We start from the raw sequence: 16,539 nt of genomic DNA, 5'->3' as shown, positions 1-16,539 counted from the left end.
AGATCTGCCTTTTCCTTTTCTTAGATTGTATCCAGTTTCAAAACAACAACATCCAGAGCAATCTGCCAGCTAGTGAAAGAGTATATTGGTCATCGGGATGGGATTTGGGATGTCAGTGTTACGAAAACTCAGCCAGTAGTTCTGGGGACTGCATCTGCTGGTAACATTATTACATCATGTCTTCACTGTTGCCTATGATATTTAAGGATCAAGCTAGATTGTATATGTTCAGCCAGTGACCAGAGGACCCTCAGTCTTGTGCATTCCCTTTCTTTGTACTTTGCTAAAGAAGAGATGCTTCCGTGGGCATGTCTATCTGTAGTGAAACGTTAGTCTGCAGCTCTGAAAGCGTAGTTTACAGTTCTTTAATTTTGGATATGTTTCTCTTCAAATGGGAACTAGTGTCTTTTTTGTCAGCCAGACACTGTAATCACTGTAAAGTGCTGTCTCTTCTTCTGTAAAAAGTACCTATAGTGCCTCTTGGTTTGAAGTAAGTCTCTCTCAAGATTACTATAGTAGCTTCATTTTTAACTGCTGAGATGCAGCTTCAGAAAAATATTCTGTTAATAATATTTTCTCAAGCCTGAGGGCAGGGAACTGTCTAATTAAAAAGATTGTATGTACAGCACTGTGTAAATTTACAGCGCTTTATAAATAAAGGTTAATAATAATAATAATACTATAAAATAACTAAAATTCTAAATTGCTGTTATTGCATTCTCCTCTTTATTTTTTCATTTTCAAGTTTGTCTCTCATCTCTTAATCTTTGTCTGTTCACCTAGTAACTGAAAACCACACTTTCTGATCTTAGAAGCAGGATCTCCAGCTAAGGCTAAGAGAGATTCTTGCTTTTAAATCTGGAGAGCTTCTGCCTGAGTTGACAGAGCTATAGTATATGGACCAATGGCGTGTCTCAGTATAAAGTACAGTGCACCCTTGCTTTACATGGGGGATCTCTTCCGGACTCCCCTGCGTAAAGCAAATTCCGCGCATGCTCGAGCCCCCTTTAAATGAATGGGGCTTGTGCATGTGGTGGTGCGGCGTGCGCCACAGACATGTACCCCATTACTCCCTATGGGATGCACCACCCCTTCCTCCCTGTGCGGCTTTCAGCATATGCTGAAAGCTGCGTAAAGTGCACCCGCGTATGACGCGGGCACACTGTAACTCCCTGTCTTCCTATGGCTATAAGCAGTACTAAGTCTTAAATTAATTTTCCCCCACTCTTTTTTAAAAGTAACAATTTCCATTATTAAAAGGAGGAGTCTGAGATACTTTAGTGCCATCTACTGGTCATTGGAAAAAGCAGGAGGGCATGGTTCACAGAAATTATGAAATTATGAAGATAGGATAATATCTGTTTAATTCTTTGTACCAGTGAAGCAGCTTCTCACAGCAAAAGAAGGAGAAATACTATCTCCATATCCTCAAATCTTCTGTAGAAATAATAGCGGGTGCTACAAAGTGAAAGGCAAGAGAGGAAAGGCCTATTGCGTTGACAAAAATCTGCTCTTGTAATGTTGGATTTTTATTTGCAGCCCAGAGAGTGGCTTATCACTTGGCGGTGGTTTCCATGTGTGAATGAAACATCACAGATAAAAATATCACTTTAAAAAAGAGTTTTATCACCTTAAAATTGGTGTTTTTCAGTGGAGTCAGTTCAGTCATTCAGCTGAGTTATGAAACAACGGGAACCCAAGATGTGCATGAATCATCCTGCAGTACTAGACCATGTAGTAATGAAGTCTTCTGCCTTGTGAGGGCAGAAGAGTAAAAGTTGTGTGACTCCTCTAAGAGGCATTTTTTAAAAGCATTTAGAACTTTCATTGCCTTTTATTCTCAGGTTTAACTTTCAAGTCCATAGGTTGCTAATCATAAACTAGTGATGGTATGTTTTGCTGTCAGGCTTACAGTATATAAACTCATTTATCTCTTGAAATATGGTATACATTTTCCTGTCTGTTTTAATTCTTACAGATCACACTGCTTTGTTATGGAGCATAGAAACAGGAAAGTGTCTCATCAAATATATCGGGCATGCTGGATCAGGTAAGAATACATTCTTGACAATGAACAAGAACTTCAGATAACATGTTTATGTATGTTGTCTTCCCATAATGGCATGTTTAGTAGAAGATAAATGCTTAGGCAAACTTTAGAAACTACTTTGAGTGTAAAAATACTTTTTAAGAACTGATTTGATTCATATAACTGTAATGTAGATCTGTCCACAAAAACCAATATCTGAGTACAGAATAACAAATTGAAATAGTTTGCTTAAATTGGTTTCCAGTTTCAAATTTGATAATTTTGTTGCTGAGAAGCTAGTGTTAGTGGGCGGTGGGAGGGTGTGTGTGTGAGAGAGAAACATGGGTGGCGCACGTGGCAGGTGGAAAGGGGGCGGAGTCACAGGCAGGCTGAGTCTAAGATGGTGGCCGCCGCTGAGACAGAGAAAGGCGACCGCTTGAGCTGAAGCCGCCTCGCCGCCTGTTTGGCTGGGAAAGGGTTAAGGCCTCTGAGGCTGAGTGGCTCGGCTATGGAGAGTGGCGAACTGAACAGCATGGAGACCCTGACGGAGCTCGGGGACGAGCTGACGCTGGGCGATATTGACGAGATGCTACAATTTGTCAGCAACCAGGTTGGAGATTTTCCAGAACTGTTTTCTGAACAGTTATGTGGCACCTTCCAGAGCAACAGCACATGTAATGGCAGTGGAACATTTGATTCCTCATCACAGAGGTCCTATAGCCAGGGACAGCTACAGTCCTTCTCACCTAATGCAGCTTCTCCACAGCTTCCAGCTATTCAAATGAAAGCATCCCAGACAGCTGCCACACCACCAGCTCCACAACGGACTGCTCCTCCTCTCCAACCTCGTCCCCAGGTTCAGCCTCAGCTCCAGCAACAAACAGTGATGATTACTCCAACTTTTAGCTCTGCTCCTCAGACCCGAATCATTCAGCAGCCTGTAATATACCAAAATGCAGCCACAAGTTTTCAAGTGCTGCAGCCACAGGTTCAGAGCCTGGTAGCTTCTTCTCAAGTTCAGCCAGTTACCATCCAGCAGCAAGTGCAGACCATGCAGGCTCAGAGAGTATTGACACAGGCAGCCAATGGCACCATCCAGACACTGACGCCAGCCACGGTCCAGGCAATAGCTGCCCCTCAAGTGCAGCAAGTTCCAGTCCTTGTCCAGCCACAGATATTCAAGACAGATTTTCTTGTCTTAACAACATTGAAAGCTGATGGTAGTCCTGTAATAGCTGCTGTTCAAAATCCAGCCCTCACAGCTCTGACCACGCCTATTTAGACAACAGCCCTGCAGACTTTAGTTGGTGGCAATGGGACCATCTTGACTACAATGCCTATGATGATGGGAGGTTAAGAGAAGATGCCCATCAAACAGGTGCCTGGTGCTACCAAGCAGCCAGAACCACCAAAGGAAGGAGAGAAACGAACCACTCATAATATCATTGAAAAGAGATACCGATCCTCTATAAATGACAAGATTATAGAACTAAAGGATCTCGTAATGGGAACTGATGCTAAAATGCACAAGTCTGGTGTACTGAGGAAGGCCATTGATTACATCTACAGCAGGTTAATCATAAGCTGCGGCAAGAAAAACATGGTCTTGAAGCTGGCTAACCAGAAAAACAAGCTCTTGAAGGGTTTTGACCTAAGCAGTCTAGTGGACAATGATGTGGATCTGAAGATGGATGGCTTCAACCAAAATGCTCAGTTGATGTCTCCTCCAGCTTCTGACTGGTTCACCAGCAGGCTTTTCTCCTTATTCAATTGATTCAGAGCCAAGAAGCCCATTGCTGGATGATGCAAAGGTTAAAGATGAACCTGACTCTCCAGCTGTTGCTCTGGGAATGGTTGACCGTTCACGAATGCTACTTTGTGCTCTTACATTCCTCTGCCTCTCCTTCAATCCTTTAACTTCCCTGCTGGAGGTCCAGAGGACATCTGACTCTGATGGCCCTGTACGTCATGGTTCTGCAAGGAGTACACTGACGATAGATTCAGGCTCTGGTGGCTGGTTTGGCTGGATGATGCCCACTCTGATCTTGTGGTTTGTGAATGGTGTTATTGTCTTGAGTGTATTCATAAAATTGCTAGTGCATGGAGAGCCAGTGACCCAGCTGCATTCCCGCTCCTCTGTAACCTTTTGGCGGCATCGGAAGCAGGCAGACCTGGACTTGGCCAAAGGAGATTTTGCTGCTGCTGCATCAAACTTAGAGACATGCCTATCTGCCTTGGATCGAGCACTTCCCACCTCTCATTTGGACCTGGCCTGCAGCCTGTCATGGAATGTTATTCGCTACAGTCTTCAGAAGTTGGGACTAGTACGTTGGTTGCTAGTGTTAGTGGTAACATTCATTTGATTGTTAGAACATTATACCAACTGGGGTGGTATAATATTGAACTGTACTCTTCAGACTGAGGTTAAGGGATGTCACATTCCTGGATTATTGAAAAGCCTCCTACTCGTCCAATTAGAATTGGAGTTGGAATTGGAAACTGTTACATGCAGAAAGCTACCTACTTGTCAAAAACTGGCACACTTCGTATTCTCCTTTGATGTGTTAGTATACAGGGAATATGCAGGGAGTTCTAGTTTTCTGTCCCCATCCCACCTATAATATGAAGTAAAATAATTTGGGCTCTGTAACTTGTGAACTGGTTCTGATTAGATCAGACAGACTTTTTCTGCTGTTATAAGTATTTGCTCTGAATTCCTACAAGGGTTTTTTCTTCCCCAGCCCTCCTGCTATTAGAATTACTTGAGGTTCCCTCTTCTCTACCCTCCCAAAAAACACTGTTGCACATTAGATCCAGCAGATTTGTGTCAGAATTTGTGTGCACAAATGCAGATTTATCTAGTGCTAGGTAAAAGGTTCCTGAAAAGAAAGCACAAGTTACATTAAAAAAAACTTGTCTTTTTATTTTATTCTTTAAATTACATTTTCAACACAACAGTATAAGTATTGGGAACAGCTCAGAATGGAACCATACATTTTAACTTATAGAGCTGGAAAAGATTGAATCTCACATAGTCTGCTCACAAGCCATTCATTACACAGAATCTGCCACAGTGGAGGCCAGGCTATGCCATGGAACAGTTCAGTTGCATGTGACTTTTGATAAGGCTTTCCTCTGGTTTTCTTGGTGTAACACTTGTGTTTTCTTCCTTTGTTCTTAACACAGTAAATTCCATAAAGTTCCATCCAACAGAGCAAGTGGCTCTCACAGGTATGTAAACATTTTGTTCCAAGAAGTGTTCACAGTATACTTGCTTGTTTCACACATGTGTCTTTTGAATAATTTGTTACAGGTTCTGTGTATAGGGCTGTAGGAAACTGCATTGTACTGTCAGCCTGTGAATAGCATAAGAACTCTGCTGCTTAAGACTGAAGACCTATCTGACCTGCACCCTGTCATCCACAGCAGTCCACCCTGGGAATCACATAAGCAAATTGTGAAGCCAGTAGCCTTCTCTAACTGTTTCTCAGCTACTAGTATTCAAAAGGCTGAAGTGTATAATCATCATTCATAGCCATTGATAGCATTCTCCATGAATTAGTCTAAACCTCCTTTAATGTCATCTGTGTTTCCCCAAGTTAACTATGAAATGTGTGAACAAAAACACTTAGTGTCATGACTCTCCCACAATTCACTTTAAGTGGTCAGTCTATCTATCTATTATTAATGACAGCAGCTTTCCCATTGTTTCTATCCTGGCTGATGAGGGCAAGAATTGAACTTGAGGCTTGCCATTGACACTTTACAAATTATTTTTGACGTGGTCACATTTTCTTTGAAAATTATTTTTCATTACAGTTTGATCAGTGGATTCAAAGTGTTAATTTTTTTAAAAAAATGAAATAGGTTTCCAACTATCATAGCTATAAGAAATCATGATAATCTGTCTGTCATATCAAGATCACCTTAAAGACTAGCTGCTTTATTATACTGTAAGCTTTCATGTACTGCAGCTCATTGGCCCATAAAAGCTTGTACCAAAATAATTTCTGTAATATTTAATTTTTTTTAATTGTCTGCCTCCCTGGAGATAATTGTGTACTTTTGACATGTATAGCTCATACTCTGTCCCTGGAATGACATAATAAGCTTTAGTTGGGAGAAAATGATGAAGTATTGTAATGGGTCTGGGAAGATAAGGGATGCCAGCTATGGATTAAGGATGCCATTTGCTTTCCTGAAGTTGTAATCACTTTAAAGCTTAGATTGCAATACAGGAAACGAAGGCAGAATACACTGGTAGTAAGAAGGGGTGAATATCCTTTGAGATATGTGCATTATTTGTAAGCCGCTCTGATAGCCTTTAGGGCTGAAGGGCGGGATATAAATACTATAAATAAATAAATAAATAAATAAATTATTTTGATGAACAGCCAGATACTAAATTGTAATGATTGGTAATACTGTTTGTTCAAAAGTAATGTAATTTGTTCAAATGGTTAAAAAACCCACATAATAACCAGTGTTCAGATGTCGCATTCTCTAAAGCATGATATGAAGGATTAGGCACAAACCCAAGTGCTCCCTCATCTTTCCAGTTTTCTCAGGTTCTGTCATTGAGAGTGGCAGACCACCAAAACAAGATTATAAATTAGACTCAAAACCATTGTTTGAAATACTGGTTTGGAGGGCTCATTTTAAACTGCTTGCTGTTTCCACACCATAATAAACTAGAAAATTTGTATGAAGAATTGCAAAAGAAAGAGAATTTGGGAAGGAGGGAACACTTGAGCTTGTTCCTATTTCCACTTCTTCATGTTCTATGTTGGAGGATCAAGTGTGTGATTCTGAATTGGTGTCTCTTAATTTTCTGTATTTATTTGTTTTGCAGCTTCAGGAGATCAGACAGCTCATATCTGGAGATACATGGTGCAGTTACCTACACCTCAACCTACCACAGACTGCAATGTAAGTGATGAAATCTAGAGAGATCATGGAAACTGAAGATGTTTTTTCCCTTGGCTTAGTTGACAAAACTTCTTTTGTCACTATTACTGTGTAGTATTTTGCTAATTGCTATTTTTATATTATTGCATGTGCTAGACATGGTATGGTTGACTGTAACTATGTTGTAAAGTCTATCAACCTAATCTTGTGGCTTATTTCAGAGGGCTGCTACTGTTAGAACCAATGTTAGCTGGCCCTCGCCCATCAAGAACTTGGCACTAGCATTATTTTTTAAAAAAAACTTTGAAAACTATGCCCTTAGCATTTCCAGCTTCTGTATAGTTCTTCTATTGATTTTGTTGTCCCTAGTCTATTCTCCATGTAACAGACCCAATCGCTTGACAGTTTCAGGGCATGACTGTATAGCAGGAGACACTGCTCTTGATTTAATAAAGGTTCTGTAAACTTTTCAAAGAAAATGTATTGGCTAACTTTTAGATTTTAGATAAAAACTTCAGTGTCCTGTTTTATTCTGAAAGGCTCATGACAATATACAATTTGAAAATAGAATTCCAAGAGGGAATGTTTTAAGTTACTTTCCCCCACAGTTAATAGGGGAAATTTGTTGAATATTGACCCTTTGGTCTTGTGCCCTGTGTCTTTCCCTCCCAAATCCTATACCATTGTGGATTCTCTCTACAATCCAATCTTTCTGTGTCTGCTAATGTCCCTCATTAGTTATTTGTTTCTCAGACTGTCTGACTTGGGAATTACATGCACAGTGTGAATTCAGACAACAGAAACTTTTGTGTTTGTGGGATAAATTTTCCATGTTAAGGATCAGGAGTTGTTCAGTACCAACTGCTGAAAGCAACGTTTAACTTGGCCTGTTTAATATATATTAAACATTCTCAAATATTCTCAAAATTAACAGCAAATGTCTGGAGAAGATGAAGTTGAATTTTCTGATAAAGATGAAACTGATGCAGATGGAGATGGCTGTGGTGATTGTCCCACCATCCGGACTTCTTCAACCTCTCTAAAAAGCCATCAAGGTGTAGTCATTGCAGCAGATTGGCTGGTTGGAGGAAAGCAAGCTGTGACTGCTTCATGGGATAGGACAGCAAACTTGTATGATGTGGAGACATCCGAACTTGTACACTCTCTGACAGGTATATCTCTTTGTATGGAAGTTTCATTTTCATCTTGTTTCTTTAAATCTCCTGACTTTTTCCTGGCCCTGGGATTCAGGACAGTATCCAGACTATTTGAGAGACCATATTTCCCCTATAAATCTGCTAGAGCCCTAAGATCTTCAGGAGAAAGCTTTCTCTCGGTCCCTCCAAGATCACTGGCTCACCTGGTGAGGACACAAGAGAGAGCCTTTTCTGTGGCTGCTCCCACCCTGTGGAATGCCATTTTTCAGAAGGCTAGACTGGCCCCCTTTTTGCTGGCCTTTTGTCAGCAAGTAAAAATGTTTTTATGCAGGCAGGCATTAGGTATATAATGCATTGCAGGGTGTTTTTTATGGAGCAGGTTTGTTTTTAGTTTGTTTTAACTTTTGTTAATTTTTATGTGATTTTATATTGAGAGTAGATGTTTTTAATTATTATGAATTTTATTGAGATTTTAAATGTTTTGTCTGTGAGCTGCCTTGGGTCTCTCCAGGGAGAAAGGAGGCATATCAAATAAATAAATAAATAATATAAAAGTCAAAACAGATACAGATTTTTAAAAATGTATTTAAAAATAAGTTTTGTATTTGACTCATACAAAATGTTTATCTATTTAACTTTTTTTTGCCAAACAACACAAAAACTACACACATACTGTATCCTATATAAGTGTTATGCTTTCATGATTGGAGGTTTTCCTATACAGTGGTGCCTCGGGTTACGAAATTAATTCGTTCCGCTGTCAATTTCGTAACCCGAAAGGCTTTCGCAAGCCGAATTCCCATAGGCGCTAATGGGGAAAAGCCGCGATTCCGTGTGAAATCGCGCCGAAAAGCACCAAAAGTTTTTTCGTAACCCGAAAAAACTTTCGTAACCCGGAACAATGTTTTCCAATGGGATTTTTTCGTATCCCGAAAATTTCGTAACCTGGGTATTTCGTATCCCGAGGTACCACTGTACTAGCTGCAGAAGCTTGGTGTGTCATAGCTTTTTACCAAATACACGAAGACTTCCATTCGTTACATGTAAGAAATGTGAAATCTGTGATATAGTTAATATAGATCAGTTTCTGCCTAATGAAAAGTTCTGTAGAACACGGCTTACTAGATTTGGCTCTGATTTTTTAAAAAAATGCATTTTAAAACACCACTATTCAGGGTAGTTTTAAAAACTTTCTTTTAGGAGTAACGAAATACAGTTATTTTTAGCAGATTAGTTTTGACTTCTCCCTGTTGAACAAGGAGGTACCTTTAGTTTTTCCTCAACATTCTCTTGTCTGATGATGCCCCTGTAATTTTGTAGAAATGGTGTACTGCTGCTGTATCTGCTAGTGGCAGCCTGTAATCTGTTAAAAGCTTGTTTGTGGATAGTACCTGAAGTACAGATTATATTAAGTTAGGCATTGTGTGTTCCATAGGCTGAATGCAGTTTGTGTCCTTTTACACTCTCTGAAAAGCATGATTTTCATGCCTTGTTTTAAACCATATTGTGATTGAATTTTAGTGGTGGCAGTGAATCTCATGATTTGAGTGTGTGTGGTTGCTTGATATCCCACCTCCTAGAGGTTGACCATCTCTGGACTAGATTTTTCAGCATATGATTTTACAGTCCTAAGCTTGGTCCTTAGTTTTAGGTTTGCATGGGTAGACAATCAGTGTAGCTCACCTTTCCCCAGCCTAAATTGCTCTCTGCCTTCATTAGATTAAACTTTAGTTTGTTCACCCTTATCAGTCCATTACTGATAACAGGTACTGCTTTAGTACCAAGCCTTTTCCTTGGGATCAGATGGAAAGGATTTAACAGAATTGGAAGCAGCTTTACAGATTTAACAGAATTGGATGTCATCTACATGCTGATGGTACCAAACACCCAAACTCTGGACAAATTCTGTGAGCAGTTTGATGTGTATGTTAAATAGCATAGGGAGAAAAACTGAAGAACCCCATAGGCCAGGGGTTGGCAACCTCCAGCCCGCGGGCCGGATGCGGCCCGCGGAGGCCTGGCGACCGGCCCCTGGCTGCTGTTGCCGCCACCGCGGCCGCCCGTCACAGCTTTTCGCCGCTCTGGGCGCAAAAATGGCGGCGCCCATAGCTCCAGAGGCTGCTATGGGCGCCGTCTTTTTCCCCCCCAAATGGCGGCAAGGTCGCGCGAGACTTTGCCGCCCAAAATGGTGGCGCCCAGAGCAGTGAAAAGCTGCGATGGGCAGCAGCAGCGGCGTTGGCGGGCCTCTAGGAGGCCCGCTGCAGTCTCCGGAGCCCTCCAGGAGGGCTCCGAGGGCAGCAGGGGGCCTCTGGGGGGCCCGCTGCCGTCTCCGGGGCCCTCCAGGAGGGCTCCGAGGGCGGCAGGGGGCCTCTGGGGGGCCCGGTGCCATCTCTGGGGCCCTCCAGCGCTGGCGGCCCCCCCAGCTTTTTTGCCGGTCTCTGACGGGGCCTGGGACCCCGTCAGGGGCCAGCAAAGATGGGGAGGCCTCGCCCCCGGAGGCTGGAAGCTCCGCCCCCAGCATGCGGCCCCGCCCTGGAGGGTGGAAGCTCCACCCCCGGCAGGTGGCCCCGCCCCGGAGGGTTGAAGCTCCACCCCCGGCTTCGGCCCCCTAGTCGGCTGAGGGACAGCAACCCGGCCCCCGGCTCAAAAAGGTTGCCTACCCCTGCCAAAGGGCAATAGGCAAGAGGTTAAACAGGAGTCTCCCAGCACCATCTTCTGAGCTTGGCGTTTTACAAAGGATTAAAGCCATTGCAGAACAGTGTCCCAAGCCCTATTTCAGAGAGGTGACCCAGAAAAATACTACAATCAATGGAACCAAAAGCTCCTGAGAAGTCCAGCAGAATCAACAGGGGCGCAATTCCATCTGTCCAGTTCCTACCATAGGTCATCACAAAGGTTGTCGGTCCTGTAGAATTCGAACTGCCCTGTAGTGGTAGAATTCAAAGGTATAGCCGTGTTAATGTGTAGAATCAGTGTGTAGAGAGATCTTGTAGCATCTTTGAGACTAACTGAAAGAATGAAGCTGTCATCAGATGCATTTGATGGAGTGGAAAACAAGGGACAGACCTATATATGTCATTAGTGTCTGAGGAAGTGGATTTAAGTCTATGAAGGCTCATGCTGCCAACTTCTTTCTTTCAGTTAGTCTCAAAGGTGCTACAAGATCTCTCTACATGTCTGTCCTGTAACCAGGCCTGATTTTGTAAATGATTGGCAAGGGCACATGGTCTGCTGCACTTTTGAAGGGAGGGCTCAATACAATTCACAAGCTTACTGATTGTATAAGACTCCAATCCCCCAATTCAGAGTGTCTCTGCATGTTGCAGCATCACAACACGTGTCAAATTGTTGTTTATCCTTTTGGTACTTGGCAGATCTTGTAGGAAAAATTGGACTCACCATCAGGATGTTTGAAGTATATTAAGCTTTTTAAATACATGCTTTTATTTTAATTTAATTGTTGTTTGTTAGAAATGTTGCTAGCAATCTGGGATAAACATTATAATAACACACGTGGGTCTGGGGAGAATTGATAACTGGCAAGGGTCCTGCTTTCTGGAGTCATTTTGGTTGTCGTCAAAACATAAAGATTGTGTCTGATGTTTTTCATCTCCAGTGTTTGAGGAAATAGAATGTCTTGCATTCTCAGTGCCTTAATGTTTTCATCTGTGGTTGTAGGGCATGATCAAGAACTTACACATTGTTGCACCCATCCCACCCAGCGTCTTGTGGTGACCTCATCACGCGACACAACCTTTCGTCTATGGGATTTCAGAGATCCTTCTATCCATTCTGTGAATGTCTTTCAGGGCCATACAGAGTAAGTGAAAAATATTTTCTAGGTCTTTAAGGGGGAATTTTGTTAGGGTAGTTATGCTCAAGACACTATCCTTTGGATTTTGTAGTTATTTTTTTGTATTTGGGACTTCTCAAAATGTCTTTTATGCCTTTCCAAACCAAAGTAAAACTTAGTTGTTGTCAGATAAAAGAAAGTTAAGAGATATTCATTTCTGGTTGCATTGAAATAGAATTATGAGAGGCTGCATCAGTTTTAAATGAATGTCCTTAGATCTGTACTGCATTTTAGAATAGATTGGAAGTAGATTTCCCAGCAGTAGCTTCCACTGTATCTGGAGGATTGCTGTAGCAGCTCTGTCCTTCTAAGGATTGCATTGTTTCTCTCTTTGTTGTTTATGTGCCTGATTTATGGCTACCCTATCATAGTTTTTTCTTGGCAAGATTTATTCAGAGGCGGTTTGCTTTCCTCTAAAGTTGAGAGAGTAGGCCTTGTCTAGATGGCCCTGTGGAGTTACATCTCTGAGTGAGGATTTGAACCCTGGTCTCTAGGAGTCCTAATCCAACACTCAGACCACTACAACATGCTGAGTCTTGTTCCTTTCAGTCATGTGTATACATGCACCTGTCAGCTGATGTTTGCATGAATCCGTTGTAATGGTCTTTTCAATTGTCTCAGCCCTATACAAATTAGCTGATTCCTATCTGCAACATGCTCCCTCTAGGTTTCCTTTCATCATATGCCAGAAGAAAATAAAGACAAATGGCAGTAATTGAAGGGAAAAAGAAATTGTGGTCTGATTTGCTTCGGAGATATAGGATAAATATTAAAACTATAAAACTGTCTACTGTAACCTTCTTTCACCTATTTGACTTTTCATCAAAATATACATACTAAGCAGATGATCTGTGTTAGGATGTCTCTTCTCCCACCTAGTTGTTGGTTGTTCATGACAGTTAAGGTAGTGATAAATGTCTGTACTTTTAACATTTTTGTTCTGTCTAATATCACTAAATACATCCTTCCACCCCCAATGTATGTATAAATATTTGCCAAGTGAGAATTCTCTCCAGGAATCTGAAGATGTGGGCTGCAATCAGCAATGGTAATACATCCTGTTGTTTTTACTGCAAAAGACCAAAACAGCTATCCTCTTAAAAACTTTGAAAAGTATCTCTTGTTAAATGGGGAAAAAAAGGCATTTCAAAGAAAGTACTAATTTATTGTGGCAGATGTGGTTCCTCCAGTACCACTATCCTTGTACCTCTTAGTGTAAATCCTTCCTACATTTTCATCCTGTAATTATGCCCCTCCCCCCAAATAATTTACATTGTCAAGGTAAGTGGTATTCCTTTCTTATGCACATTTAACTTATTTGAACATTTTATTTATTCATTTATTTCATTTGTATGCCGCCTTTCTGTGGCTCACAGATAAAAATATTTTAAAATCTTTTCAATAAAAATATAAAAACAATTAAAATCATCTATCTAAAAACAATATAAAATTACATAAAAATATACAAAAGTTGTAAAAACATAACTAAAGTACACATGCCATATAAAGGCCACTCTGACATGATTATATATTAAAAGCCTGCTTGAATGAAAATGTCTTAGGTTGCTATTGAAAAGAAAGCAGGTAGTGGGGCAGCCTAGCCTGCTGCAAAAGGGCATTCCAGAGGGTGGGAGCAGCCACTTAGAAGGCTTTTACCACACTTTGAAGTGTGCTAAACACTTAATACCCATATGATACTCCAAAGGCAAATAAATGTGAAGTTGATGTATCAGAACACATGTGTGGTTTTTTTTAATCATTTGGATCCAATTCCAGAGAGTGGATATTCACATCGAGCATCCACCTAAGAAGCTTCTGACTAGCCTCTCTTCTAGCCTCCTCCTAGCTCTACTTTTCAGGGAGCAGAACATGGAAGCAATCAATTATACTGTTCCCTTCCTTGAGGACCTTGGTTGATTCTGCCTTGCTTCCATCACTGTGCTCCTAACTTGCCTTACCCCTTCTTCTCCCTTGCTGGTTTCTGTCATAATTCCTTCCTTCCTTCCTTCCTTCCTTCCTTCCTTCCTTCCTTCCTTCCTTCCTCCTTGTGACAACACACCTTCCTCTGGTCTTTAGTGTAGATACAGCATTGGAACATCAAGTCTATGATTACCGTGTTTTAGATGAACATCTATGGTAAGAGCTGACATACTGTTGAACTGAAAGATGCTTACTGGAATGCAAAGCAAGACACAAGATGCAAATGTGCTCTTTGTTTTGGCTTCTCCTAATGTTTTTCTTCATCTGATGAAATTTTAGGAAGTGTATCTGTTTTCCTCGGGCAGAAGACTAGAGAGACATAGCAGGTTCACCTAAAACTGCAGTGACTTATTGGACTCTGTCAAGTAGAAACCTCAACTGAGTGTAATTTTTAAAGCCCTAAATCCGTGTAGACATTGTTGATGGTCCAGTTGTTGTGGGTTCTTAAGTGAGTTCTCAATTACTTGAGTTTGCAAAAGCAACACTGACAGAAGTAGTTCTTCCTTCTACATTTCTTTAGGTCCAGCACAATAATTTTGTGAGCATCTTAATAATTGTGTGCATTTTTCCATCAGTGGTCATTAAGTGTGAGACATGTTTGTGTTTTTAAAAAAATAAATAAGCCACTCTTCGTTACCAGATTTAAGTATCTTATTACACCTGTGAAAATGTAATACTTGCTTAGTTCTGAAAAATAGGGAGGGCAATGGCTTAATGATAGACCATCTTAACTTCTACATGCCATACTTTTGCTAATGAGTGTTTTTAAAAACATTTTTGATGTATAGAATATTTTCCACCAGATGGCGCCTTAGTTCTGTATTCAAACCTGAAAAAAAAATACTATCTTTAACATCCAGGCATATATAGATTCCATTAAAAATGTCGAGTGAGACTATAAAACACAGCAGTACAGGATTTGTTTAATTTTTAATGCTGTGTGAATACGTTTCACTAAATGTTTGCAATGCCTTGGGTTAAAACAATGTGCTCTAGAAAAAGGAGAAATCAGCATGAAAAAAGTAAGCACGGCTATATAATGTTTGCTTTCATGGCTTAATGGTTCTTGATATTAGAAGGTGATGGTATCAGATTTTAATACACTATCAATATATCTGGCAGTTCAGAACTGAGATGAAACAGCCTCAGAAACAATGTTGGAGGGAAGGTAATAATGTGCACTTCCAGAAATGTCAAGAGTGTTTTAAATCAAGATTTTTTTAAAAAATGTGGTTGTGTATAAGAACACAAGAAGTATCTTGTTAGGTTAAACTCTTGTATAGTTCAGGACTCTACCCCCCAACCAGATGCCAAGCTTTATAAGGAGAATATAGCAATAGGAAGTATATTTCTATATTGTTTATCAGTGAACTAGCATTCCCTGAGCAGTTTACAATACGTAAGCCAATTGCCCCCAACAAGCTGGGTACTCATTTTACTGACCTATGAAAGGATGGAAGGCTGAGTGCACCTTGGAGCCCTCCTCTAGGATCGAACTTACAAAGTTGTATGACTGCAATAGTACTTTCCTGTACATATTCCCTAGGAACTGATCTTTGAAAGCCACATGTCTCTGCTCCGAGAAGTAGTGTAGAACTACATTGTTTAGCCATTGATAGTCCATACTCTTAGCTAGAATACAGTAAGGATATCAACGCTGCTATTTTTTCAAACAGATTTTTAGAAGAAATACCCTGAGAAATAATTTGCTGTGAACAGGGGTTTTGTTATATAAGAGGCAGCAAGATTTTCACATTAATTTCTAGTTCAGAAGCTTCTGAACCAATACAATGTTGGCTTGGTCTTGCATATTTACTTCAGTTGCCATGCCATAACTTTTGGGTACACACAATTAAAACTGAAGCCTTAATTATGAATTGCCTTGCTTGAGAAAAAAGAACAAAAATTAGACTTCTGCATGTTAGAAACTGAAAATATAGGTTTACTTAAAATAAAGAGTAAATGTATACTGTTTTGGTTACGCAGAAAGATTATTATTGAAAGACTTTCCTTGTGATGGGAAGAAATAAAGAAGCAGCTTCAAACCACTAGACAATAATTTGGGGTGGGTGGGTGGGCAGGTGAATGAGTATTTGGTGAGTTAACATTTCTTGCTGAAATAATGGCAACTAGTATGAATACTGTTATGTGTGTACTGTAGTCTGTTTGGGGTGAATTAGGGATTATAGTTTTACTGCTTTCAGTTATACTTGGGAAGAGAGAGTTTTTCATTCCAGTAGAGATGATATTTGAGTCCATTCACCGGACAGTTGCTCTCTCTGTATCATATAGTAGTGCAGTAAATAGAATCCTAATGAGACTTGGCACTTTCCAAATTTTAGTTGCTGCTTAAAATACTTCTTGGAAAATATATGTCTGAATAGCTAATTTTCTAGTGTTTACCATTTTGTCAATAATGTTGACAGTGATCCATTTTGTTTGAAGGGAAGTAGTGCTTATTCACTTGAACTAAAATCTAAATAGGATGTCATCTTTCCCTCTACTTCTAATGTTCAGTAACAAGCATTTGTTTTACTTTTATTATTATCCTGCCTTTCTCCTCAAAATGGGACTGGCTTATTTATAAAACTTACGAGTCATATTTCAGCCTG

At 40.5% G+C, this 16,539-nt stretch overlaps 1 protein-coding gene and 1 pseudogene across 4 annotated transcripts in view; both read left to right on the top strand.

Annotated features, from left to right (window-relative positions):
• Nucleotides 1-16,539, top strand: part of WDR37 (WD repeat domain 37) — a 60,366-nt gene that overhangs the window by 32,823 nt on the left and 11,004 nt on the right. For all 4 annotated transcript variants that reach the window (XM_089533520.1, XM_089533517.1, XM_089533518.1 and 1 more), the window contains 6 exons: nucleotides 25-160; nucleotides 1,979-2,050; nucleotides 5,216-5,260; nucleotides 6,882-6,958; nucleotides 7,872-8,109; nucleotides 11,773-11,914. In XM_089533520.1, the coding sequence (XP_089389646.1) occupies nucleotides 25-160; nucleotides 1,979-2,050; nucleotides 5,216-5,260; nucleotides 6,882-6,958; nucleotides 7,872-8,109; nucleotides 11,773-11,914 (710 nt within the window). The remainder of the gene's footprint in view (nucleotides 1-24; nucleotides 161-1,978; nucleotides 2,051-5,215; nucleotides 5,261-6,881; nucleotides 6,959-7,871; nucleotides 8,110-11,772; nucleotides 11,915-16,539) is intronic.
• On the top strand, nucleotides 2,529-4,392 carry LOC149310030 (sterol regulatory element-binding protein 2 pseudogene; annotated as a pseudogene).

Source organism: Sceloporus occidentalis, unplaced genomic scaffold (assembly GCF_023333645.1).
Source record: "Sceloporus occidentalis isolate IW3139 unplaced genomic scaffold, rSceOcc1.0.p SCAF_7, whole genome shotgun sequence".
NCBI lineage: Eukaryota > Metazoa > Chordata > Lepidosauria > Squamata > Phrynosomatidae > Sceloporus > Sceloporus occidentalis.
This window is presented reverse-complemented; position numbering and strand designations above follow the sequence as displayed.